Source organism: Anser brachyrhynchus, assembly GCF_964034855.1.
Source record: "Anser brachyrhynchus genome assembly, chromosome: Z".
Taxonomy (NCBI): domain Eukaryota; kingdom Metazoa; phylum Chordata; class Aves; order Anseriformes; family Anatidae; genus Anser; species Anser brachyrhynchus.
Genome location: NC_137697.1, coordinates 11,309,853 through 11,336,800, shown reverse-complemented (window position 1 = coordinate 11,336,800; position 26,948 = coordinate 11,309,853). Strand labels below are relative to the sequence as shown.

Genomic DNA, 26,948 nt, shown 5'->3' with positions numbered 1-26,948 from the left:
TTATTTTATACTGTTTTATTACAAGTGAGAAAGACACAAACTGGAAACCAGTTAAGTAATAAGAGAAAAACTATGCTAAGCTATAAACTATGTAATTCTGTAAAAGACTGAAATATTTTAGTTAATTTAAAAGAAATCAGTGATAAAATAGTCAAACCAAGGACTCTGGTCTCAAAGACATCAAAAAACACAAAATAGTATTTGTTTTTAAAATACAAAAAATACTTTGCCTTTCTTTTCTGTCTTGAAATACTGTCTGCACCTGTTCACCACATATGCACAACTTCTATATTTGCTGTAGCCGGCACTTAAATGTAAGATGTTTCAGTTTTGGCTGTGCTAATAGTAACATATCTTTTATCTTAAATTCTTATCTAATGATTTTTCAATATTTTAGGATTTAAAGTGAGAAAGTAACAAACACTGCTGACAGAGAAAAAGAAAAATACGGGACCATATAAGAATAAACTCCAGAGGGGGGCAAAAAAATCATAAAGCTCTAATGCTACATTAATATTTAATAATCTTAGATTCTCTACCATTAAGAAATGTTACAAGGTACATACATAAGGCCTGACATAGCATGGAAAACAAGTTTTGTAAGAAGAAATAAAGTAAGATGAAACAAAATAGCTGGGAAAAGAATCAGACAAGCTTGCAGGCTGAGACACCATTCAAAGCTGAGGACAAGGCCATTTCCGACTAGAAGAAGAAAATGAGGTCTGAAAAACGTGTCTATTCTTTTCTCAGCTACATCAATTGCCTAATAAAAGATGTCAACTCTCCCTTTCATTTTTAGTCTGTTTTGACAGCAACAAGCCACCAAACAATAGCAACAACCAAATCCCCAAGAAGGAAAGATCCTTTTCTATGACTGTGTCATAGCAATTCCATTACACAGTCTACTTAAGGATTATTTCCCAGGGGTAATGAGAACACATGCTAAGCCAGAGATCTAACTGTGACACATCTGGAACAACCTCTCCAAAAAAATCTCTAAATGTGCAGCAAAGCAAGAGTGTACATATACATTGTAGATGTTTGAGCAAAATGTGTTTGTAGAGATAACTATCAGCTGAAACCCATTTTTTGTTAACTCATATTTATACACACAAACGCACATACAAATAGAGCCTTAGCAGCACTGCTTGGTCCTCAACAGCATTTATTGCTACAGGATTTTAATAAATGATGCCAAAATATTAGCTTAAAAAATGGGGGAGTGGAAGGGGGTGGCAACTCATATTACACATCCTCGACACTCATGTGGTGCTTGGGATGGCAAAGATCTTAACTCCTCTTGCAAAATGGAGGTGTTAACTTCACCTGGCAGTCATGAGGCAAACTAGGACTCTCCCTCTCAAAGTATCAAACCACCCCTGGAGTATAAAGCTCTGAATCATGTGGTTCTTCAAGAGGCTTGCTTTTAAACTATCCCCTATTTTAAGCCAAATCTAAATTTATCTTCGCAAGAAACACAATCCAGTAAGAGGATAATGGTTTATTTGTCTATAATCAGAAAATGTGATTTTATTTTTATTTTAAAAAAAATGTGTTATTCATTCCTGTAAATACGTCCACATTTTGACAGCTTGTGAATTCTGACATAAATTATTAATAGTTCTTATTAAGAACATTGAAATTGGTGTATATAACATCAGACACAGGCTGCATAAAATGTCTTGTGTCTTTATTTTGATGGCCCTTTAATATATATATTAAAAAAAAAAATCAGATAAACAACCAAAAAGCTTTTAAATGACCAGCTCCTATTTGTGTCCCATTCCTATTATCTTTGTATTCAAAAAAATTTAATGCCTGCAAACCACAGTAATTTTTTTTTTTTCACGTTTCCATTCCTGTTAATCTTGGCCAACTCCTGCAACACAAAATGCAGACAATTAAGAAAATAAATAAAATTAATTTAGGATAATTCATCCACAAAATGAACTTGATAAAAGTTACTTACACTGCAAGTTTATCAGAGTAATTCCCAAACCAACTGCAGCTATTCTTAAAAGCAAAAGCTGTGTGGGAAGTAATTTTTGGAGCTAAGTAGACAAAAGAGAGCTGATTCTATCTCTGCTTGGAAATGGAAAAATATTAATGAATTTACACTCTGGCAAAATGCTTTGGTATTTCCTGCAAAGAACATAAGTCTTCAGGTATGGTAAACTTAGTGTCAAACTGATCAAAACCTGAGCTACTTCCCTGTCCTAACCTAATATATTATTAGGTGAGTCTGGCTGAAAGTCGAATCAGTACATTTTGAAGATTTAAAAAATAAAGAAATAAAAATAGTGTTTGAAAAATAAGGCTCAAATACTGACTTCTGCACCTCACCAAAACGTTTTTTGTTTTTTGTTTTTTTAATAGAAGCATTGCATGTGGGAACAATTGTAACAAAACATCTCAAAGACACATCTTACAAATACTTGAGCTTCTGAATTAAAAAGAACAGGAGGCTAACATTCTTTTACAGTTATTTTCAGTGAAAACTCATTCATGGAAGGATTTGATGTAAGTTTATTGAAAACTAATTGTAGGATACAGCCTAGCAGAATACAAAACAAACATGGAAGAAGTCTAGAGACTACGTGTTCCAGGTTCTGCTTGGTAAAAGAAACAGCTTTTTTCTTTTTAAGAGCTGACAGTTTTAAAAGCAATTATTTTGAAAAGAATGCACTCATAGGAACAATGCGTTGCTAAGACTACCACTTTAACTTAAAAGATGGTTGCTATCTGTAAGCTATTGTACACTTTCTGAAATGGAACGATATCACACCCATTCAAACACAGAAATTTAACTGTTCAGTCCAAAGCCACAGGGCTGGCCCCTGAATAAGATGCCAGAGAAGTGATCATTAAAAAAGCCAAGCTCACTCCTCTTGAAAATATCCTCACTGCTCCTGTCATCAGCTGAGAATATAAAACTTCAGATGCCTTCTTCTTATCCAGAGGGGTACACTGCAGTTCATCAGGGAGACCAACTCAGCACATCTTCAGGACTACCAGTGCGAGTCTTCTTACCTCAAACATTGCATTATTTCTTACACTGAGCTCTTTGAACCGTGTTCTGGTCTTCACCATTACCTCAGCTTCATCCAAGTGATATTTTCTTCAACCATTTAATAAAATCAATTTTAATAATTCTGGCTTAATCTGAGGAATTACAATGTGTCTAAAACGAGGATGACAGTAATCCAAAAGTAAATATGGGTGTGTTTTCAAACTAAAACTGCAGTTTCTCACTCATATCATCTCCATTCAGCCATGTTCACTGAGATCTGAACATGATCATAAATGAACAATAATGAACATAAAGGACTTACACCTATAAAGGCTCAGGTGAGCAGTTTTATGTTTGAAAAGATATGTTGGATAGAGCAACAGAGTTTAGGAGCAACTGCAATAGTCAGTCTACAGTTGAGATGGAAAGCTGCTTCTCTTTTACAGCTTAAAAGTAGTAAAAGAGGACAGTAAGATGGGTCTACTCTGTGGTTCCCTATAGGACCATCTCCACCAAAACTGCAAAGGTAACCACCTCCTTCAGAGGATAAGAGAAATTAGATCCCTTTAAATGTTAACTCTTGCAAATATCAGATGCCATAATGATTCCACACAAAAAGGAACAAGCAGGTAAAAAAAGTAACTGATCCTCACACTTGCTCCATTGCCCTGCAGAAAAAATGAGGTCTACATATAGAATTCAGCAGCTTCATGGGTAACTTTAACATACTGGTCATGAATCTAACTAACCAAGTAGAAGGAGTGGCTTATGATACCTCTGAAAGTCTAAAAAATAAAAAACTCAATGTTACATTAAGAATTCGCCTCCTGCCAGGTTCACAAAGACCTTTCCCCCAAACCCTCTTCTCACACCAAGACTGAGTTCCATTCTGCAATCACAGAATCAGAAAATGTTAAGCAATGAGGTCAGAGAGGCAGGAAATAACCTGTCTGGGTAACTGTGCCATCTGATCACTTTAATGTAGGTGTTTACAAATCACAGCCTCAATGTTCACTCACTGCTGCAGCTGTAGCTCTATGTCCTGTGCCATCCTCTGAATAGTAAACAGGACCAGCAGAGAAGTCCCACTAACTGCAATTAAAGGCATACATCACTTCTTCAAAAGAAAGATAAGTTCTGAATTCATGTAAGATTAGTTGTAAGCCTAAGAAAGTGCCAGAAACAAAGAAAAAATCCCATCTATGATGAAGCAAACTTCACAGTGCAACATAAAAATTATAGGAATACTTTTAGTTTGCATTATGTGGATTACAGTCCTCTGGTTTTAAAATTCAGGTATAATTAGATCACCTTGTACCTTATCCTTCACTAAGTTAGCATTGAGTGGGTACCTTTGGGGACAGAATGTTGATGACAAATAAGGATTGCAGATGTGTCTGTAAATTAGAGAAGGATCAACTTCCTGTGTTGTGTCCACACATTAACAAATCTACCATAAAACACTTAAAAACTTAAATTCATTGGACTATGGCCTATGACAACAATGAGCTTCTGCAAATGTACAATCAGAAAACCAAATGGTTCTTCCTACTCACATCTGTAATATTTTAATAGGGAGAATGGGCAACTGCTAGTTATTACTGCACAAGACAGTTTTAACATCTGCTTGAGCTTTTTATGTTCACTAGCTGTTAGTTTCCATTCTGCTAGGAATTTTTTTAATTATGGGTTAGACTGACCATTTAACAGAATAACTTAATTTCGTGCTGTGCTAAAGTTCAACCACAATCTTCTTTCAGAAGACAATTCTTACTGGGTGTGAAGCCCCCTTCTATCCTCCAGTTCTTTTACTGATTCCTTCCTTTAACAGGGAAAGGTCTGGATAATAACCAGTTTCATGGGTTTTGTCAGCAAGAGACGGGAAAAGAAGGTCAAGAGACACACACGGGCTTTTCCTGGTCTGATGCCTAATTGTAAAATGTCACTGTTAGTAAATATCATATTCAGCACATCTAACAGAAGTGTTATCATGTATGATTTTATTTTCAAGCTTGTGTTCACATATGAAGAAAAGGTCTGATCTTTGCAGTATGACTACTTCTCTGACATAGAATTTGTCAAAACTTTCCCTACCTTGTCTTGTCAACTTTGACCCCATTTTCAAAACATATAACAGATATATATTTTTTACCCCCTGTTCATGTTACTTTCCAAACCATCTGTAGCTGGCAAACAAGGTTTAATAATTATTTTCTCTATTCTTGACCATCTAAAACTGCTTTGCAGAAATACAACCTAGAGAGTTCTAAAACGTGTCAAGAGGTATGAATTTAAAAACTAGCAATGTAGAATTCAGAGAGCCATTTCCTTAGCAGGTAAGTAAAGTTGTGCAGAAAATTGGGTTGCAGCATGCCAGGTTTCAAAGGGAAGTACAAGTGCTACATGCAGTCTTACAGTGAATGGAGAAAAAATAAAATTTACCAATTATCATTACAGGAAGCACACTTGATATGTCTGCCTATGTTCAGCTGAAGGGTACGATCCCCCTCTTTCCCAGGGTAATCTATCTCCAGGGAAAAGGAAACTAGAGAAAGCAAAATAGTTATGTTTCCTCTAACACTTTTTATCCTTCACTCTCTTCTCATCAGCTTGACTCTGGGGAGTTTGCACCTTGAATACTGTGTTCAGCTAACATTTCTTATTATCTTTACAGAACTGGAGAAAAGGCTCTTACTTTAGAAGTCATAATGATGGTTGGAATAAGGGCTACAAGTTAATGTGTTAATTTGTTAATTTTGTAAATAATACTTTAATATTTTAGGTCTGTTTTTGCTACTTCAAACATCATCTTTGGGGAATTTGGAGTGTGAAGTATTACTAACCCCACTTATGAAAGTGTGCTGCTTGCTTTTAGAAAGAACCACGTATTGTGTTAGTCTAGTGTAGTTGGTGTAATATTATATCCACTAGGTAGCTACACAGCAGCTGGATTATGCAAATCATTATTTTTTTTTAATTAATTTAGTTTTTTTTAAACAGATTTTTTAAACCACCCCACACTAGTGATATTGTTGGAAAAATAATAATTGCAAGTCTCACTAAATGAGTATTTGAGCTGCACTTCTTAGGTACAGAACAGAGTGGCCGGATTCCAGATTTCCCAGTATTCAGATTCCTTCCTGTAAAGTTTTCCTGGGTTTCTTAACAGTTCCTAAACTTCCTAAAGTTTTCTAGGGTTAATTAAACCCTAGAAAAGAAGGAAGTGAATTACACTGTTTAATCTCTCTCATGCCCTAGACATTTTGCAGTCTACCTTAAAAATTATTTTGGTGCAATATAAACACACCTAGCAAACAAAGCACTTGGTGGTGAGGATAAGAAATCCACACCTGTATATCTGAGGGTGTTTCATTGTGGACTACCTCTAATCTGATCTTGCAGACTGGATATTTATTTGTGGCTCTAATGTATTTTCTGGTTTAGTTTCAAAAGAATCCAAGTTTGTGTGTTCCAAGACCACTCTGCAACAGAAACCAAAGCACATCAAGTGAATAAAACTGCAACTCACTCCAAAAGCCAATTTCTGATTCAATCAAAATTAAAAAGTAGGTTCAGATCCCAATCTCCCTTTTTGAATGGACCATAATCACACACTTTCTTTAAGGAACTGACACAATAGGATACGTATTACTCATTACTGTAGGCAGGCTGCTCAGGAGGACTACAAAGATGTCATGAGGCTATGCAGGGAGAATATTAGAAGGGATAAAGCCCAGCTGGACCAATGGCATCCACCCAAGCGTATTGAGGGAGCTGGTGGAAGTTCTCACCAAGCCGCTTTCCATCATTTATCAGCAGTCCTGGCTATCTGGGGAGGTCCCAGTCAACTGGTGACTAGCAAATGTGACACCCATCTCTACAAGAAGGGCAGAAGGAGGACCCAGGAAACTACAGGCCTGTCAGTCTGACCTCAATGCCAGGGAAGCTCATAGAGCAGATCATCTTGAGTGCCATCACACATCACTTACAGGACAACCAGGTGATCAGGCCCAGTCAGCATGGGCTTTTTGAGCAGGTCCTGCTCAACTGACCTGATCCCCTTCTGCAACAAGGTGACCCTCTTACTGGATCAGGGAAAGGCTGTGAATGTCTACCTAGACTTTAGTAAGGCTTTTTATACTGCTTCCTACAGCATATCGTGGAGATATCATATAATTTCCATAGGTGGAATATTGACCAAGTGGAAAATTGGCTGGTCCACCAGACTTAAATGGCTTAGACTGCAGAGCAAAGTCCAGCAACGGGTGAGGTATGAGTATCTCACAAAGGGGTCAGTGCTGAAGTCAATACTCTTTAATGCTTTTATTACCGACCTGAACACTGGGAAGGAAAGCACTCTCAGCAAGCTCACGGATTTTAGCAAACTGCAGGAACAAATGATATACTGGAGCACACAACTGCCATAGGGACTTCAGCAAGATGAAGAAACAAACTGCACGGAAGCTCATTATGTTCAAAGGCAAATGCAAAGTGCGTTATTCAGGACAGAACAGCCCCATACAACAGTGTGGGCTGGGGTCTGCCTAGCTCGAAAACAGCTCTGCAAAAAAGGATGAGATTGTCCCACTGAACAAGTCAAACATGAACCAGCAGCACAACCTTGGAACATAGGCCAGCTGCATATTGGGCTGCAGACTGATAAGCATATAGCCAGGAGATAAAAGAAATGATTGTTTCCCTGTACTTCGTCCTTGTGAAACTGCATCTGGATTAGCATAGCCAGTACAAGAAACTACTGACAAACTGGAGTGAGTCAAACCAGGAACCATCATGCACATGACATACAAGGAGAAACACACAAAAAAAAACATTTTGTCAGTCTTAGAAGGATGAGGGGAGAATGTTTGAGTTGTTTTCAAGAGGAGGGTGGGGAAAGACTGTTCTCAGAGGGGAACAGTAAAAGGATTAGGCTAAGTAATAAACACGATAAAGAAGAAAATACTGGAACAGGGAAACAGGCTGTGGAATCTCCAGAGACCCGTGTGATCTTCAGATCAAAGCCTGGAGCAATCTTATCTAAAACTGGATCTGTTTTGAGAAGAGGGTTGGACCAAATAATCGCTAGAGGATCCTTCCAATCTAAATTCCTCTGAAACTTCAATAATGCAACGATTTCTATTAAAAACAAACATCCAAGGTGTCTCACAGCCATGCACAGACACTATAAACTGGAAAAGTTCTGCCAGGTGAACAGAAATTAGTGCCCTCCATGATCTTCTTTTGTTTTTTTCTCAGTGCTTTGCCATGATCTGATCAGAACAGGTTTTCATATTCTGTTTGATACAGGCTACATACATCTTAGGTGATAATAAGGAGCTGCAGACAGAGGGTAGAATAAAATCTTCAAACTAGCAGTCAGATCAGTGAAAGGACATAGGTCATGGCTTTACTATTTGTCGGACTGCAAAATCTACAGTGTGGGTATGTGCTCCCTAGGTGGGCTACTCAATCAGGGGGAGAGATTACCTCATGAATCAACACTAGACCGCAGCCTCAAAGGCCTCAAGTCTCAGCTTGACCAAAGCTTGAAGAAAGCATCAGAGTTAATGTCAGACCTATGCAACTATACAACTGAACAGACTATCAGCTGGCTAACATTATCCATTTATCACTCACTTTGAAGGTAGATACTTAAATCGCCACAACAACCAGCTTGACCATCTTGTAGAAGTAAGAACTGAATTGTATTAGAGAGATTCATCTTGCACTTTGGCCAATGGAAAATGAGGCACTCAGCCAAGCTAGTTTTTCAGGTTTTCTTTAAGGCAATACAGCAGTTGATGTCAACATCTTGCCTTAAGTTGTCTAAGCCTCTTTGTTTACTAGAATAGGTTACAGACAAGTGTCTAAGGTCAGGTGATGTCATTCATACCTCAGATGTATATTTCAAGAAAAATCCAAATTAAAAAAAAGGCAAAAGCATGTTTCACTATGATTCCTTTCACTATACTTTTCAATCTCAACATCCTTGGGTGGATATTCTAACTCTCAGAAGAACCTCAGATTACATATCTAATCAGGAAATGCAACAGGTGAGAAAAGAGACAGTTATCAATAAAGAAAAATAACTGACTTTTTATTAGCACTTCAACAATTACCTGGTGTTCCATGGTAAAGCACACTTTTAAAGATAACACTGGTACCTCTGATCCAACTGTACATTTTGTTGTCAAATACAAAGAAAAAAAATAGTCTCCCCACCTTTTTTTTGTTTTTTAAAGAAAATCTAAGTCTGATATTAAGTACTTACAAGCAAAGACATGCTGCATACTACAGTTAGATACCTGAAGTTTGACAAAAAAGTTAATGCTTTAGGATGTTAAATCCCTTCAAATCCCTTTTTTACCTAGTTGTGAGGGAGAGAGAGGGGATCATTTCTTAACTCTTCCCCTTTCTCACATTTCACCTCTTTTTTTTTTTTCCAGACCTAAAAGAAAAGTTGAATACAATGAAATCAAAGTGGTCATACATGCTACCTTTACACATAGCTGCCACGATGTTTTAAATTACAATTTAATTTCAAGTATTTTCCTGCAGTGTACAACACGTTAATGCTTATGTGGTAATTTTTGTTTTCAAATTATATACAAGAGATTTGCAAAAAGGGTAGCTTTCATATCCTGTTACATTTCTAATGCATTACCTGTTCAAAGTCTGCATTTTAAGTGATCTTCACATAAAAACAGAGGTAGCTACGTGGAAATACTATATTTTATACGAAGTCTCAATACATGGTGTAATAAAAAAAATAACATTTGTTCTGTCAGTCAAGATGGATTAATTTCAAGACTTACTTGATAGCAGTTTGACTTCCCCAGATATTAATGCTTTTTAACACAAGTACAACTATTTGTTTAGCCTTTGTCACCACGGACAGTTGCTACATCATTATGCAAACATGATAAATTTGTTTTATTAGGCAAATATTTGAGTTCCACTCAAGTACACTTAACATAATAAAAATAAAACAGCAATCTATGTCAGAATTTAATTCTTTGCTGAACTTATTGTGGGAATTTAAACAGTGCTTTCAATTGGATTAGGGAGAAGTCAAATAATCAAAACATTGGATTTTAAGTTTGGTATATTTCTGTGCTGTCCAAACAATAGCTTATTTTAAAAAATTCTAATAAACTCCAGCATCTTAAATATGTTCAAAAGTGCCTTTTCCAGCATCACAAAAATGTTGATTAAGGAAGCATCACTAAATTTTAAAATAGCAAATACATTGAAAAGTCTAAGTGAATAAAAACTGAAACACTGTGGTCCAGATTCTGTGAACAGAACATCTATGCAACATGTTCTGTGCAGAACTGGACCTTTTTTATATAAAATTTAAAAATGCAACAACTGGAAAGATGGATAATCTAGCAGCTGCTGAAAATGGTTAAGCAGTACAGGTGTACATTTCCTTGTCAGGCTTGAAGATCACTTGGTAGGTCCCTGAAATCCCATGTTTCATTTTACATAAGTGGACACTACGAAAATGCGGAACTGTATTTTAAAGGAAAGTAATTTTCCTAAAAGTTCCTCATTCACAGCATCCATATATCCCCAAAAGGAAGAGTTCCATTTTTTATAGAGATTTAATATAGTATTATGTTTAGAGTCTCAAATCATGCAAGCGCTCATTTGCGTCTGTTCACAGCTGTTTGTAATTTTGCTTTATATTTTGAAGAAATAAATAGTTATTTTTGTTCATACTGGCCAAAGAATAGCTTTGATGATAAGACAGAATACAATTTTGGCACAGTACTTTTTAGTGAATTTCCATGACAGAAGTATAGACAGTTGGCAAGAGGAAGCCAATAACCATTTAAAGATGACAAAGAGTAATTACTTCCTGCTTCCAACAACTCAATGTTAACCTTAAAAAGCACACTTCCATATTCTAATGCATTGTCTCATAGGAGGTTTAGTTTGAAGAGCTAATGTGCCCATGCTTTCATAACAACCTAAATCCCTGACTCAACTACATCTCCTAAGAGTCAATGCTGCATTCTGCAAATGCTGACTGAATTTTGACAGTAAGAAATTCTTCTAACTCTTGTTTTCCATGACCTCTGTGACAAAACTGTAGTCGCAATTATGAGTTGAACATAAATCAGTATTTAGCTTTGATATGATTCCCTGACTTTGGCCTGCAGGGCATCACAAGTCTTCTTAGCATCTCCCAACAACATGGCAGTATTGGGTTTGTAGAAGATCGGATTGTCCACAGCTGCATAACCGACGCCCAAAGATCTCTTCATTACAATGACCTGCATATAAAGAGCTCATGTTTGATACAGGAAAAGACAGACATCACCCCCTCTCAAACACAGAAGACAAAACCATTTTACTTTACTCACACTTGTGAGTAAAGTATGTTCGTTAGTTTTTTTTTTGACTGCAGACATCAGTAGTCTCACTAAAGCACTCATCAGGGATTATAAAATTATGAGCACTGCATCATATTTGCAGAGTACTGACTGTTTTGTTGAACATCTTTTAGAAAAGATTCTCATGGAAAATGGAATATTAAGAAAATCTTGTCAGCTTCTCCTATAAACCGTATTTTTAAAAGCACACTCTCTATAGGTAGGTAGATGCCGACACGATCCAGTTAATCTCACCTGTTTGGACTTCCAGACCTCAAGAACTGGCATTCCAGCTATGATCGAGTTTGGATCTTCCTGAGCTGCTGAATTAACTGTATCATTTGCACCAATTACAAGAACCAAGTCAGTATCTGCAGCAAGAGAAAGAAAACAAAAGTGAGAAAAAAATTATGTGAAACCTGAGCACTGAGGCACTGGTGTACGTTTGTGACAAATCTGATCTTTAGAGGCAGAAGAACCCACTGTGGTAAGTACTCTACAAACATTTATGAGGACTTCATTCACAATTATTTTACAAACTTAATCAGGCAAGTTATATGTGAGAGCCCAAGTATGCTACCAACTACCCCCAGCAAGCTTATAAGAATCCAGAAACCCACTCCAACAAGATCATTAGATGATTCTGCCACGGAAAGTTAAATCCTTCAATGTGACTTCATACATACATAGTACCAGCACTTTCAGATTTCTTTGTGCCTGGTTTTTCCTTTAAATGTTCTCCTGAAAAAGCTTTTACCAACAACTTCCTGATTTTTAAATAAAGCTTTAATACATCAAGAAGTTGTCTATACAACACTATTCTGGCTTGCAAGATATGACAGGGTCAAATCATCCGCAGCATCTGACCTAAAAAAGTAGCAGTAGTTTTCCTGTATGGAGCAGTAACACAGGGGGGGCGGGGGGGGGGACAACATTTGTCATTTATCCCACATCTGCAAGCAAGAAAATTAAAATAAAACTATTCTCTTAGTTCTGGATGATACAAGTTCCACAGGCCTATTTATCCCTTCCCCTTCAATGCCTACTCTTTTTCTGTACTCCTCCATTCAATACTTATCTTTGCTTTACCTGTCTGTACTAAGTTTTCTGCTTTTGAGTCAGGCTATTTCTTGTATTCCTCTACACTCACTTGCCATCAGCTGCGAAACCAGACAGGTTGCAAAAAAAAAAAAGACCTCTGCTCACTGACTGACTTTTTTCTATTTTGAAAATCTTTGTGCAACGTAAAAACAATCAAATGAAAATTGGCAAGAACAAATGAAATCTAATAGAAGCTTATAGCTTGCATGGTAACCTGGGAAGTCTTCATTGATCTCGTCCATTTCCAGAACAATATCGTAGGGAACACCAGCTTCTGCTAGGAGAACATTCAGCTGGCCCGGCATACGGCCAGCCACAGGGTGAATACCAAACCTAAAAGAAAAGTCCAGTTCTATTAGTAAGTAGCGACCACTCTTTCTACACAATAAAACTGCCACCTTTGACTTCAAAAGCCAAGAAGTTCTTCAAGTGTAAGTGCGTGTGAATTAAAAAAGGAAATGGTTAAACCTTAAAAATACTAGTTTTCAAGTGTAGCAGGGAACTAAATGGGTGGGAGAGGGAAGAAGGCCCACAGATTTGACTCTTCACCTAGACAACTGTTGTTCCTTTTCAGGAAAATTAGAAGTATAACTTACACAACAGCTATGCAAAAGTATATGCTGAGTTTCAGTAAACCTAAAGAGGCTAGGAGAACATTTTCAACCCTTCCGTCATTAGATTTTAAGAAATTCATTGCACCTGCAAGAACAGTGGCTTTGGAGAGCATGCTGCACTAACAGTGCCACACACACTTCTAGCAACAATGCAGAAGCAACTAGTGGCCACAAATGCTGGCAAACACATCACTGCAGGATGGAACAAGAATGTTAAGTTTTCCACCCAGCAGCAGCTTATAAAAACAAACTTGGTGGTTGTTCTTCAATTACTTTTGAAAATAATAGGTCTATTTTACCTTTTACTAGCTACAGCCACCAGCCTGAGCCACAGCTCACACAACAAGCATTCACATCCACCTTCCAAGCTGTACCATATTTAAAAACTTGTGACTGACCTCTTTGATTCTTTATGAACAACCCTGCTTCGTGTGAAAACAACCCTTAATATGCTTTGCGTGTCCCTTACATTACTGAAAAGTGAAAGCACCACAAAGTGAACAAGCCATGTCTGAAAAGTCATGAAAAGTCTGAAAGACTTTGTAGATTTCCTGAAAAAAAAAAGCACTCCTACACCTAGAAATGTCCTTGGCAAATAACTTAGTGAATCAGGTATCTCTAGAGCATGCACGATTATCAGTAGCCTAACACTGCAGTCCAACAGGAAACTTAGCAGGGACTCCATGCACAAGACAATGCTTTGCTGAATTTGGGTAACATGCCACTTTCTTCTCATGATTCATCTTGGGAAGGGAAAAAAAAAAAGAAGGGGGAACAAGAAGTTAAGCAGCTCTACCAGCTTAAGCATAATGATTTGAGAAATGTTTTCTGAACAGCTTAAAACCAATATATAGGAAATACATTGCTTGTGAGTTACTAAATATTCAGACATGCACAAAGCAGCAGGGGGGACATTAAAGCATGTAAGACTATTAAACTGACAAAACTCAGAACAGAGGTGTTACACTGGTTAAGTTGCAACTCCCACAGACGTTTTTGTTAGTAGCAAATCTATTTCTTGTGGGCAGAGTGCATTCTTCTACTCATCTACTGTCCCTGAATAAACTAGGCAGATCATGTCTACTGTCGCACGCATTTTTTATCTTTCCAGTTCCAGAGCAATCAAGCATAATGCTGACTCAAGCACAGCAGAAATGTCTGGGATGAACGTTGTATATGGATGAAGCTAAATGTTTAATACAGAAGCATACATGTATTCTGGAATAGACAGAAAACACCCAGGAGAAAACTGTAAATTCTTGGATTTCTAAAGAAAAATTTCAGAACAGAAATCCAAGTGAGTCAGGAATGCAATAAAAGGACTGCAGACAGAATTCCTCAGAAAGAAATGAAAGACTGATAAATCAGCTTGCCACGTCTGAGGGATTGCCACATATTTCTATTTTCAACTCCACAGAGATGGAAGTGGATACCACATGACTGAGGGTCCACAAGTCACAGTACAAATACATCCTTAAAAGGGCAACCGAATGCTCCATCAGCAACAGAGCATTAACACAATGCAAAGATGAGACAATTGAAAATCCTGAAACAAAATTAAGGACATATGATTAATCCACATAATGCTAGATACACTGCAGCTTTAAGCTCCAGGTCAAAGAGCAGGATAAAAGTCAGCTTTAAAAGGAACGTTTCAAATAAATTAAAAGAATAGACTGTATTCAGCTAGAAAACATTTGGGATCCTGATGCAAAGGATAATACCTAGAATCAGAGAAAGGATTGCAAATACACAGGACAAAACATTAACAGCTTATGTTTCACACCAATCTGTCAGTAATATAAACCATGCATTAGACATGCAGCTAGTCCTAAACTGTACCAAATTCAAACGCTTACACTACACTAGGAGAACTTTTATTCTGAAGTATACCCTAGAAAAACCATCACTCCTCTGGCAATGAAAATAGATTTTCCAACAAAATTCTCTTTTGTTTCTAATAAAATGATTTGAGCTTCTTTGTGACCAAAGCTGCTTTGGCAAGACACAAAACAAAATACTCGTGAGGTTTCTATTAAGTATTATATACATATACAATCTTATTTCAAGAGCTGGAAAGCCAAAATTTAAGCTGCCAAGAGAATGAATTTCACCTTTGACTTCACCATTCCTGGCAAGAGGCAGAGAAAAACAAGAAAAGAAAGGGACAAATGATCTTCATTCAGGAAGAGTTATGGCATGAACAATCAGCAGTTAAAATCTTCTGACAGACTGTTTGAAACCACACACTGTGTACTCAGAAAGTTTGAGAAAGCTGCTCATACAAAAGCTTTTTGGACAAATATTGAAATTACTCCCAGAAATCTGTTTCTGAGAGCCTGTTAACCAAATATGACAGTAGCAGCCAGTACCTCTTGAAATTCGACATGCAAGCGTGTCAAAAAGAATCATTAAAAATATACGTTTATCTAAAGGCTTCCATAATTTCCCAAGATATACACACATCTGGAGTAAAATAAGCCAGTCCAACTGAAAGTAGACTTCAGGTAAGCATGGAAAAGAGACAGCTAAAATCCTTGATGGCTCACAGCATGCCCAGCAAAAGCCACGTATCTTGCCCCTGACTCAAAACAGCAGCAGTTCTTCAAAGCTATGTGCTCTACAGCAGAAACCATTTGTCACATATGCTCTCCCAGATGTTCAAAATATGAATCACATTCATATTTAAAAATTTAAAACATGAATGACATTAAAAAAAGAGGTATGTTGTAAGGAAAATGTTTTGAGGTGGAAAAATAGCTAAGTTTCTCTGATATGCTTTTAATATAAGTGACATAAAAACTCCGTTAGCTATTTTTTCTTTTAATGAGAGTAGAATCTTACACTCTTGATTTTCTGTTTACCTGGCATTAAGTTTTCCATCTACACGTACTTTACCCAAAACAAAGATGCAAAATCATGTTGTGGCTGACTTGAAACCTTGTTATGGTACTTCATGGAAACACAGATCTTCCAAGAATTTTCTATCTCAACCCTGACTCAGATTGTATAACATGGGGCCTGCTTATCATGCCAGTTGTCAGATACACTGAAGTTAGCACACACATCTATGCTACTGACAGACTTCACACCTAAAAGTATGGGTACTAGGCAAGAATATACAGCTTTTTTTTTTAGCCTCTTTCAGGCAGATTTTTAGCTGCAGGAAAACAACACACCACACTGAAAAAATCAGGACGTACTTTGAAGCTTTTCTTGTAACAGAATGCAACATTTTCTTTTAAATTTAGACTAAATATCTAAAACCTCTCACAAACATATGGCATATCTGGGACAGCTCTTTCTAGCACAGAAAGCATTTAAATTCAGAACTACTGCACTGAAATTACTGAAAAACTCAAGATGGAAATCCCATTTTCTAAGTTAATAAAGTCAGCATCTTTCTGTATTACCAATGGCTAGATAATATTCTTGTCATTAATACTGAAAGAGCTAACACGTACCTAACCCAGTGCAAAAGTATTTCACGATCACTTCATCATGTAAGGAAAGGATTCCTGCCATTATGCCAAGGCTGAAGAGAGTGATTAAAGTATGTAACATCTGGCTGGTGCCTGATTTAGCTTGGTCAACATTTTAGAAGCTGTATACACAGAGAATAATTTGCCCAAGAGTTATGCCTCATCCCCTCTCACCACCCACGAGCTGCCATTCACTTTACTTATCCTTTGACACAGGATTCCTTTATTTCTAGTACAGACAACAATCTGTTATTCAAGGTAACAGGAGACGACAAACAAAAACTAGACGGACAGAGGACTGCACCATTCAGACAGCACCATTCAGAGAGCATGCAGCTTAAATCCTGACGTATTATCATCTGCAGTTCAGCACGGCTTCTAAGTATCACAATATAGTGCTCCAATCACACATTATGGATGACTATGCAGAGCACAGCTAAGCAGCAAAGCAGCACATAGCTAGCTCAGGTCTGATTACATGCCTTGTACAAACAGATGACCCCAGAAACAGTACTTGAAAGAGACAAAGCTCAATGGCTCTGCTGGAGTCAGGTTAGCTAAACTGAAACTGAATTAAATCACTTAAATTAAGCATACTTAAATGAAGGCTGGTACTGGCTCTGTATTTCCAACTACTCCGGTGAGAGGGTTTATCAGAGCAGAGGCAAGATCCAAGTACATGCCATGGACCTGGCTCACTGCAATAGACCTCCCAAGAACCCAGCAGTAGGAAAGTCTCTGAAAAGCATCACCAACTGACATAAGAAGGCCACATGGAGGTGAGCTGATGTATAAGGAACCATTGACATACCAACAATACACCCCGAGAATCGTGCAGCCACACTTGCACATCTTTGCAGAAGCAGATCAGGTACTGTAAGGTTTGATCATTCTTTCTAGCTACACTGATACAGCACTTGAGCTAACAGATCTGTTAGACATCATTTGTCCCTCCATCTGCAGCACTAATGATTCAGAGCCCAACCAGTTAATTTGACTACAAGAAACAGAGAACTGACATACACATACCCACTTAATTTCTTCCTAGTGAGTGTACTTCAGTTTCCTAGAAACTTGCATTAACACGCACAGTGCTGCCATTCAGCATTTTGACAGTAATCTTCCTCTTGTGTACACCTGAGTTACACAATGTCTGAAGGTTGATTAGGACAGCATCTTAACTGTTCATGCTTTACAATTCTAGCAGATTTTCTTGTATTACAAAAAACAATGTTTTTAAATTGAAATAAGTAATTTTAGTAAGTTGATTTTATTCATTAAGTTACAAAGACACATGTAAGTGGTACCCATCCATGTGTTCTATCACAAACATTTAGCACCACTGAGTTAAAAAACTGAACCTTAAATACATTTGATTAGAGCTCAGCCAGAGGTAAAAAGAAGAATTCAAAAATGCAGATCCAACACTAAATCCATCCTGTCACATTTTCAAATATGTAAGAAACCCATAAGTGTTTCCATGTGTTTAAAAATAATCAGGTTCTCCAGCACCAGAAGACAGAAATGAAAGTCCCGGAAGACACCTACCTATACAAATTAGGTTTTAAAAAAATACAGCATTTTAACATCTAATCTAAAAGGCTGTTAAAGAAGTGATCTGTATTTCCCTCAACTATGAGAGGGAAAAGAAAACCATCATACCTTAATTATTAATTAGTTTTTAAAAGTCCATATAAAGCATAATTTTAGAAGCCCTTTCAACCTGGAATTAAATTTTCTTCTCAAGAGTGCTATGCAGGAAATTAAAACGCATTGACTGAAAAGGTCTTAGGAAAGCGATGCTATGGCAAAAGCTCAGCATTTTGGTGTGGACATGAAACTTGTCAATTACCCATCTACATATGAGAATGTATACAATTTTTAACTGTATTATAATACTACAGAAGAATTATATACTTTACATATGGAATTATTATATAATTAAATAAAAGAAATCAGAATTTCACAACTAGGGGCCTACAAGCAACACAGCATGTAGTTGAAGTTTGTTAACATGAGAACTTTTCCACAATTTACTCAGTTGTAACTTTGCAGAAACGCAAAACTAGTTGTAAAGCAAGCACCTTCCCTCCAAGTCCCCCAAGTCCAATGAATTCTGGAGACTGTGGGATTTAGACAATAAAAAGTTTTGTTGTTTTGGCCATCCATAACTAGGTAACGTTATAATTGAGACTCAGCAATATCCAGTTTTGTATGTGATCCTACTAATGCATTAAAGATGTAATTTACTTGCAATACCATCTCAAGTAAGTGATGATGTGATGTTAGCTATATTAGCAATTTAATAACTAAAGAAGTCTAAAGTTTCTAAACTCTGCTGCAATTGTGAATTTAAGCCCTAGTCATAAAAGGTTACGCATCATTTTATACAATCTGTGCTTTTCACTGAGAATGTTAGGGCTATAAGCATAGTTATTTAAAACAACAGTGTCTCTGGATCAGTCATGAGCCATGAAGGGAAAAAAGACCATATGACAGATGCAATTTTTCTTGGCACAGTATGGGCATTACAAATTGATGACAATCGTATGTCCATGCTGGCACTCTTCCACAGTGGATGTGTGAGAGTGTCACTACATCTGGATGGTGAGTGTACTTAGGGTCCCGAGGCGCTCCAGCCCTACTGAAACCAGAGGGACAGCAGCTGTACTCAATGAACACCGTGGGAGCTCCGCAAAGTGAAGAAAGGCCTAAATTACCACAAACTGTAAATACAGATTTATTTCATTAAAATGCTAGGTAACCACTGCAGTGATCCCTTCCTGAAATTAACTCATGTCAAGTATAAGCCCAGTTATTTCAAGGATTCATTCATGTTTCTCCCCTGCAAAGCCACCATAAAAAGGCAAAACCAACAATCTTTTATTAAAAAAAGAGCTCCCCCACACAGAAGCTCTAAAAGGAAAGCTAAAAGCTTATGAAACTGTCATCACTTCAGCCAAGAAGGTTCATCTAGGTTCTTTTGTTGCACAATTAACAGGTCTTCAAAAATTTTAATGCAATTTGGATACACATTCAGCTTTTTGCTAAACATGGAAAAATAAGAAGTGAAGAGAACTGCTCCAGGAAGTAGATACATGAGCACACATCTCACTTCTCACATATCCAAGCAAAAATACCTTGATAAAGCAATTTAATATGCAAAATTGCAACTCTGGATAAACACTAACAAATAGTTGTTGCTAAACCCTACAACAGCACTGCTGTTATCCACCACAGTGCATGCTGTAAAACACTGCAAAGACCTATATGCATCTTTCCAATGAGTTTGAAAAAATAGTGAAAGAAAAAAAGAAAAACAAAATAAAAAAATCCCACTAATTGCTGGAGTATATATTTCAAAGGAGAGTCACCATCTAAATGAAATAAACACATGGAATGCACAGAATGAGTATAGCTAACCAGCATCTGTCCAGATATCTTGTTTCAAACGAAAGCTGACCCTTGACTAATTTTAAGATATTATGTTACCATAATTAGAAAATACTTTCCCAAACAATTAACAAGGGAGGAATGATGCTAGCTTTCCGGTATTTTCAATACCTCTAAGGTCTACAAAAAAAAATGAGGGAGAAAAGGATATGAGGCCAGTACTAGCACCTAAGAATTCTCTCTCAGCACTGCAGCAAAATAAAGTAAAACAAATAAAATCTGACAGTGGCCACATGCTTCTCCAATAATCCTTCCATGCAATACTCAATGGACTCTAATTACGGTGTTACTTGCAATTGCAAAAACTTAACAGGAATCAAAAAAAAATAGGTCTAAGATGCTTAAGGGATTAGAGTATCTGTCATGGGAGAAGGGCTGAGAGAGCTGGAATCTTTAACCTGGAGAAGAAAAGGCTCAGGGTGACGTCACTGTGTAAGCACCTAATAGAGAAGAACAAAGACACCACTGAGAAGAATCTGGTTTTGTTATCCAGTGAAAGGACAAGAGGCAATGGTCAAGAACTGAAATACAAGGAATTCCACTTAAACCTCAGAAAAACAAACTGTTTTACTCTTTCCCAGACAGGCTGTTAAGTCTCCAGCCCTGGAGACTGAACACTCAAACCCAACTGGACAAGACCCTAAGCAACCTGCATCGTAAGCTGACTCTGCCTTGAACAAGTGTACTGGTTGAACTAGATAATCTCCAGAGGTCTATGACTCAATCCTGCTATTCTGTGAAGGTTCAGGTTACATTAAAATATTGATAGAAGTTTATACACCTTCCTGGTTTCATTGACTACCTTCTGAACAAGTGAGACTGTAGAAGCCTTAGAACTGTGGTGTGAGAAAAGATACCACAGCCCTAAGGCTTGAAGGAGGCAAAGGGAAAAAATCAGGCAGCATATCTTACGGAAGTCCTGCTGTAAATTTAAGATCACATGGATTGACCTATGAAGATTTTGGAGGAATCTGGATATCTATGTGTAACTGAGGGACTGTCTGCAGCACATTTTAGTCCAAACACGGGGCTTTGAGCATCTGCAAGACACTTCTTAACAGTACACACTGACCATCTTTAGCTATCCCAGAGCACAGAAAGTATTAGCAGAAGAGCACAGAAGGCAGACTTTCTTTTTTTTTTAAATCTAAGAAGGGCATCTATCTAAACATGCCCATCAGAACTGGATTTTACTGTCGCTATTATTTACTACTGCCGCTGAGTAATTGTAAGCATTGCTACCATTAATGCAAGTCAGTTATCCAATGAAAGAAATACGTCCTGTGTTCTTGGTGCATAGGCCACTCTACCCGATCTATTCTTCCACTTCACATAAGACTAACACAAGCAAAAGCACTTTCTCCATACTGCAGAAGGCCCACATTTCCTTCTGAGGATTCTCCACTATTCCCACTGCAGACCTTCAGCTATTCCCCAACAGTTTCACAAGCAGAGGGATGAATTCCATTAGGAAATCATTTCTTAGAGAGCCCAGCATTAAGAACGATTGCTGAAAGAAAAATTAACCAAAGCATACACTTGCTGCAGATTTTAATGGAATGAAAAGAACTATAATACTTTTCATCAAGAAAAGTCCTTACCTTACATTTTTCCCTTGTTCTCTCAACATCTTCACAAGATCAGCTATAGGGTACTGAGCTTTTGCTGCACACAAACCATAACCTGAAAGAAGAATTCCAATGCTTTAAGCTGTTTTCCTATTTCAGTGTAGATAGAATAGTTACAGGGAGTAAGCATACCTTCCACACAAACAGCAGCTGTCTGCTCATATTATATATTATAAAAAATAATATATATTTTAGTTAATATATAATTAAAATTGTATATTTATACACAAACATATATGTGAATGCATGTATCTCAGATACTCATATAGTGGTCAAGCTGCAACTCCCTAGGAATGTAATTCATCTCATCTCTTTGGTCTCCTGACCACTAATAGCATAGTAGTTTGACCAGCCAAACTACAAAGTAACTTGTTTCACTTTCACTGAAACATGTGTTGCCTGCTCTATCAGAAAAGGACAACTTTGTTTCCTGCATTCTTCCCATTCCATTGCAAATATATGATTTACATGATTTAACACAACAGTGCCATTCAGTTGAAGAGAACATCTTCAGCCACTCCTTGTCTGATCTCTCCTAACAGGAAATATACTGTTGAACCATATGAGCCTATGGCTTGACCCAGAACTCAGGGTTTTGGTTTTCGGGTTTTTTCCTACTTGAATTCCAGTATTTGTTGGATACTAACTTAGATTCAAATGTTTTCCTGCAGGTTTTCCAAAAAAAAAAAAATATGCAGAATTAAGCAAGCATAGAATAAGCACAAATACCCTCAGTAATGTAAGTGACAAATTATTATTAATTTTCTTACTGGTATCAGTGGTACCTTGGAAACTTGCACAACACCTGTACACAAAATTAAATGTAAACATGATTTACAAAAGACAGCCTCTGTCCTTATGAATTTAAAAACTACATAAGTAGGAAAAAGTGGGAAGAGATGCCCACACAGAAAAGTGAAGTGACATACACATGTTTACGCAGAGGAATGACGACTAACCTGGGAACAAAAGCATATCCCACAACTCCAGACAACACTTCAGTTTTTTGTTTTGGGGTGTGTGTTTGTTTTAATAACACATCCTCTGAACATCTTGCTCTGTAAGTCAAGAGTGTCTTACCTGGAGTAATAATGATGCTATTAGCTTCCTTTATCATTTCAATTGCATTGTCCACATTGATTTCTGTGTGGGTTCCAGTAATTTCCATGGGCTTCCCACCAGCTGTTGATGTGGTGCCATAGCCCCCTAGAATCACATTTGCAAGGGAACGGTTCATAGCCTGAAAGACAAGACGTTTTTGATCAGATAAGATGAAATGGAAAAATAAAGCAGAGGAGACGTCCACAAAGGAAACGTCTGGAAATATTAAAACCTTCCTGACAATAGTCTTTATCTGTTGGTTTTGCCTGCTGACTACTCAAAGTTCTTAAAACAGAGACGCAGATTACAATGATAATAGCCAAACAATAGCTTCTAACACGTAATACCACACAGATAATGACAGATAAGCAGCGTTTTCCCAAGGCAAAGAACAAAACAAAACACACAAAAGAAAGCTTCATCAAATATTGGTCTCTTTCTGTCATTAAAGTGAAGATATAAAAGAATACAAATTTGATGACAAATTTTATATACATACATATAATTTTTGTAAGGTATTTTTCTAATTCTTGAGCAATTCAAGATGTAAGCACAGAACTACTGCATGGAAACCACATGGCTCTTACAGGTAGTACAGAAGCAAAGCTCCTACAGGATCACAACAGAAAAGAACAGGACAAAGCTAAGCAGCCACACAAAACTAACCAAATGCTAATTGAAAACAAATTTGAATGTACTAAAGGGGGCCATTAACTTACTGGCAGAGTACCAAGAGAGAACAAGAGATCTTAAACTAGGAGCTTTAAGAGAAGAACACATCCTGAAAATTCGGCTCTGTAGATGCACAGCCAGGAAAAGCCACTGGCTAAATGCTTTCACTGGCATGTCTCCTTGTGAGCATGGTCCCAAAGCAATATCTGGAAGTAGGCAAAACTTGTAATTGCAATAAACAAAACTTCAGAAGCAGGGAAGGAACAGGCATAAATTTCTTTTTTAATTAAACATGTGTGTCATTCACCTGCTGTGCTAGCTCATAAATCACAGCAGATTTTAAGAATGGATCTGGAGAGACACACATACAAGTGAAAGGAAACACCCACACAAAAGTATGCTTCCAAGTCCATTTTCCACTGATACTTAATCTCATGCAACTCCACAGGTTTTTCCTATAGCCTGAGAAGATGTGCCACTCTGTGAAATTCAGTATCTAGCAAATAAGCACAGCAAAGATGTTAGAAGAACTTTTGTTTATTCTGATACAGATACTGTAAGGATGGTGCATAGTAGGGCCCAAATGCAGGTTTTGTGAAATCCGCATTTTTGTACAGACTGCAGTAGTTTTATCCTTTAAGAACACACTGCCTTTGATGTGTATCAAAATACTAAACTTTCAAACGGGAGAAGAGACTAGTAAGTTATAGCAGTTTTATCTGGCAAAAACAGTCTAGGCAGAAGAATACATTTTTTAGATGTTGCACACTGTAAGACTACAAGAAGCTAAGCACTTTCAAGTCTTATTTAAACCAAAAGACAACAGTAAGACCAGGACAAAGTAAAAAAAGGTTCAAGTATTAGAAATCTGAGAAAACACACAAGGCATGCATGAGATTGTAGCACCCTTTCCTGGCTATGAACCAAAGAAGGCTTCAAAATGAGTCAAGACCTCATTAAATAAAATTAACCAAAGCAGCTAAGACCTACCCAGCACAGGGACAGTATGATAAGTCTTCCATAGCCTTCACCTTCTTTACCACCACAAACATATACAAATAAAGAGCAGGCTTCACCACTGCTGTTATTCAAAGATAACCCAATTACCAGAAGAAAACCCTTTCTGCTGCATATATATATATATATATACACACACAAGTGACACTGCCTGAGGCTTCCAGCCCAGGTAAAACCAAGCCCTTGATCCCTGAGAACGCCAAGCTCTTCCACACTCACTGTACCCACATAACCAGCACAGTTAATACACGCGGAGGCAGCATACAATTTGTAAGACTAACACAATCTGTGCCTCCTCTTGCTCTGTTTCATCACTTCAGCTTATGGTTCCTCTCCTACCTGAAGCATCTTCCCCATCCCTAAGCATACTGATTCTAATACTACAATTGCAATCATCAAGTATTCACTCTGAAAAAGACACGGAGAAGGAAATGTTAATACAATCAAATGTTCTGTAAAAAGGCATGTTGCATTAGTGCTTTAAAAGAACCAAAATCCACAAGACAAGTGACCAGTACAGGCCTTTGCTTTTTTGTTTGAAAGTTAAGTTCTTTGTCCTTAACTCACCCTAATCATAGGCACAAAACAGGAATGGTTGGAAAAAATCAGTCAATAAGATATGAGTGCAAAATTTTAAGGGATTACCTGAATACGTGTTGGCCAGTTTTATTAACTTGTGTAAAAGCTGTAAGGGATCACATGGATGCAGTGTTATCACAAAAAGGCAATTGGAAATGTAAAAAGCTTGCAGCCATTATGTTTCCACAAATACCTGAAGGTCTGCACTAGACGAGTTTCAATACATATCCTGTTTTGCATGGAAGTCATATTGGAGGTTAAAAAAAAAAAAAAGGATGTAGGGAGAAACTGCGCTGCTTCATTAGCACAGGTTACAACAGCCTAAAGCAGAGACCTTTATTGGAACCACTGGAACTCAGAAGCATTTTTTCTTCCTGAAACACAGCTTGAAGAAGGCAATGATAATGAATCCCTTGATTATAACAAGGCTTTAGAAGTAATGTTTTCCATTAAAGGAAGCAAAGCACAAAAGAAAAATGCTGGGAGAGACATAAGTTATTCTGTGTATTGTACAGAAATTATACAAACTGATTTTAATTTCACTGGCTGATCAACTTTAATTGTCTAAGCTTAAGTGAAGCAGCACAAGACTTTTAGAATATTATCTGAAAAACTAAGCTTCCTGAATGTTAAGAAATACATAGAGAAAAACCCCTCTGTCACTGCATAACTATTTTGTTAATTAAATCCCTAAGCTTCTTATTTACCTGCATTACCCCAAAAAACACCAGCAAGTATCTCAAAACTCCAAGTACTGAAAGGACAGAAAAAGGGTCAGTAAAAGACAGAAAAGGGTCAGTAAAAGAAAAATTAAGCTGTAGAGTGACTATGCCTGTGGGGAAATATATATCCAATAGATTGTATTTTCACCAAGACTTACAAGAATCTGATATTTACTTTAAAGAACATACTTTGCACAACTATGTTGCCCCATAAGCATCATCTTTCTACTGATACAGCCTAAATTGCTGATTGTATGTATATCAGCAATTTAGGTGAACAGCTTTTTTTTGTTTGTTTGTTTTTTTAAGTCTCTGTCATGGAAAGTACAAAGGAGAGAGATACAGGAAAACAAGAAGAACTTCTGAGTAAATGATCCCCAAAAAAAGGAAGTCAATTACTAATAATACAGTAGGATTACACAAAGAGTTAAAGCTCAAGTTTGCTCTGACACACACATTAGTATCAGCAATAAACTTATGCAAGTTTGCTGCCACCATGTGGTACTTCACAGTAACTATTTTCTGAAGAAACTTCAAGCACACTGTCCCACACAAAAAAATTACTCTAAACAAATCAATTTTTTTTAAAAAAAAGGAAGTCACTATGTAAAGTATCTCCTCCTGCTGATAAACTTAAAATTTAGTTTAAGTTAACAACACTGCAGAGTGACATAACTAAAAAGACAGTTGAGCATGAGCAATCATACCTATTAAGAGCTTAAATTCAAACCCCAATTGCACAAGTCCAATGCAAAGGCTTTCCTTAGTTCTGAAGTGGGTGTCTCTCCAAATTAAGAGGTATGACTTACATCTAGTCCAGGACTTTCAATTAAAAATTCTAGCTTCTAACACCTAGCAGTCTGGTCTTCTGATTGCTAATCTTTCTAGCAAACATTCTGAATAAGGTTTTCCAGCACTTGGAAAACAAGCACAATTTCTGTTCACTTACCACACACATGATGTAAGAGAGGATGGCCCCAGAGGAGCCAATGAGTGCACCAACAATAGTCAGCAAGTTGTTGTTCAGTAGAAAGCCCTCAGCACACAAGGCCCATCCAGAGTAACTGTTCAGGACAGTAATAACTACAGGCATGTCAGCACCTCCAATGGCTGCTGTTAAAGTGACACCCTGAAAAAGGAAAGACAATGCATACTTCCAGTATAAGCTACAACGAAAAAGAACATGCA

General features: G+C 37.3%; 1 protein-coding gene across 4 annotated transcripts in view; it reads right to left on the bottom strand.

Moving 5' to 3' along the window:
- Positions 1-9,082: 9,082 nt before the first annotated feature.
- Positions 9,083-26,948, bottom strand: part of NNT (nicotinamide nucleotide transhydrogenase) — a 42,640-nt gene continuing 24,774 nt past the window's right edge. For all 4 annotated transcript variants that reach the window (XM_080575058.1, XM_080575055.1, XM_080575056.1 and 1 more), the window contains exons 17-22: positions 26,710-26,889; positions 22,750-22,909; positions 21,643-21,724; positions 12,707-12,825; positions 11,647-11,762; positions 9,083-11,292 (exon numbers count right to left, since the gene is read on the bottom strand). In XM_080575058.1, the coding sequence (XP_080431184.1) occupies positions 11,143-11,292; positions 11,647-11,762; positions 12,707-12,825; positions 21,643-21,724; positions 22,750-22,909; positions 26,710-26,889 (807 nt within the window). In that variant the 3' untranslated portion in view covers positions 9,083-11,142. The remainder of the gene's footprint in view (positions 11,293-11,646; positions 11,763-12,706; positions 12,826-21,642; positions 21,725-22,749; positions 22,910-26,709; positions 26,890-26,948) is intronic.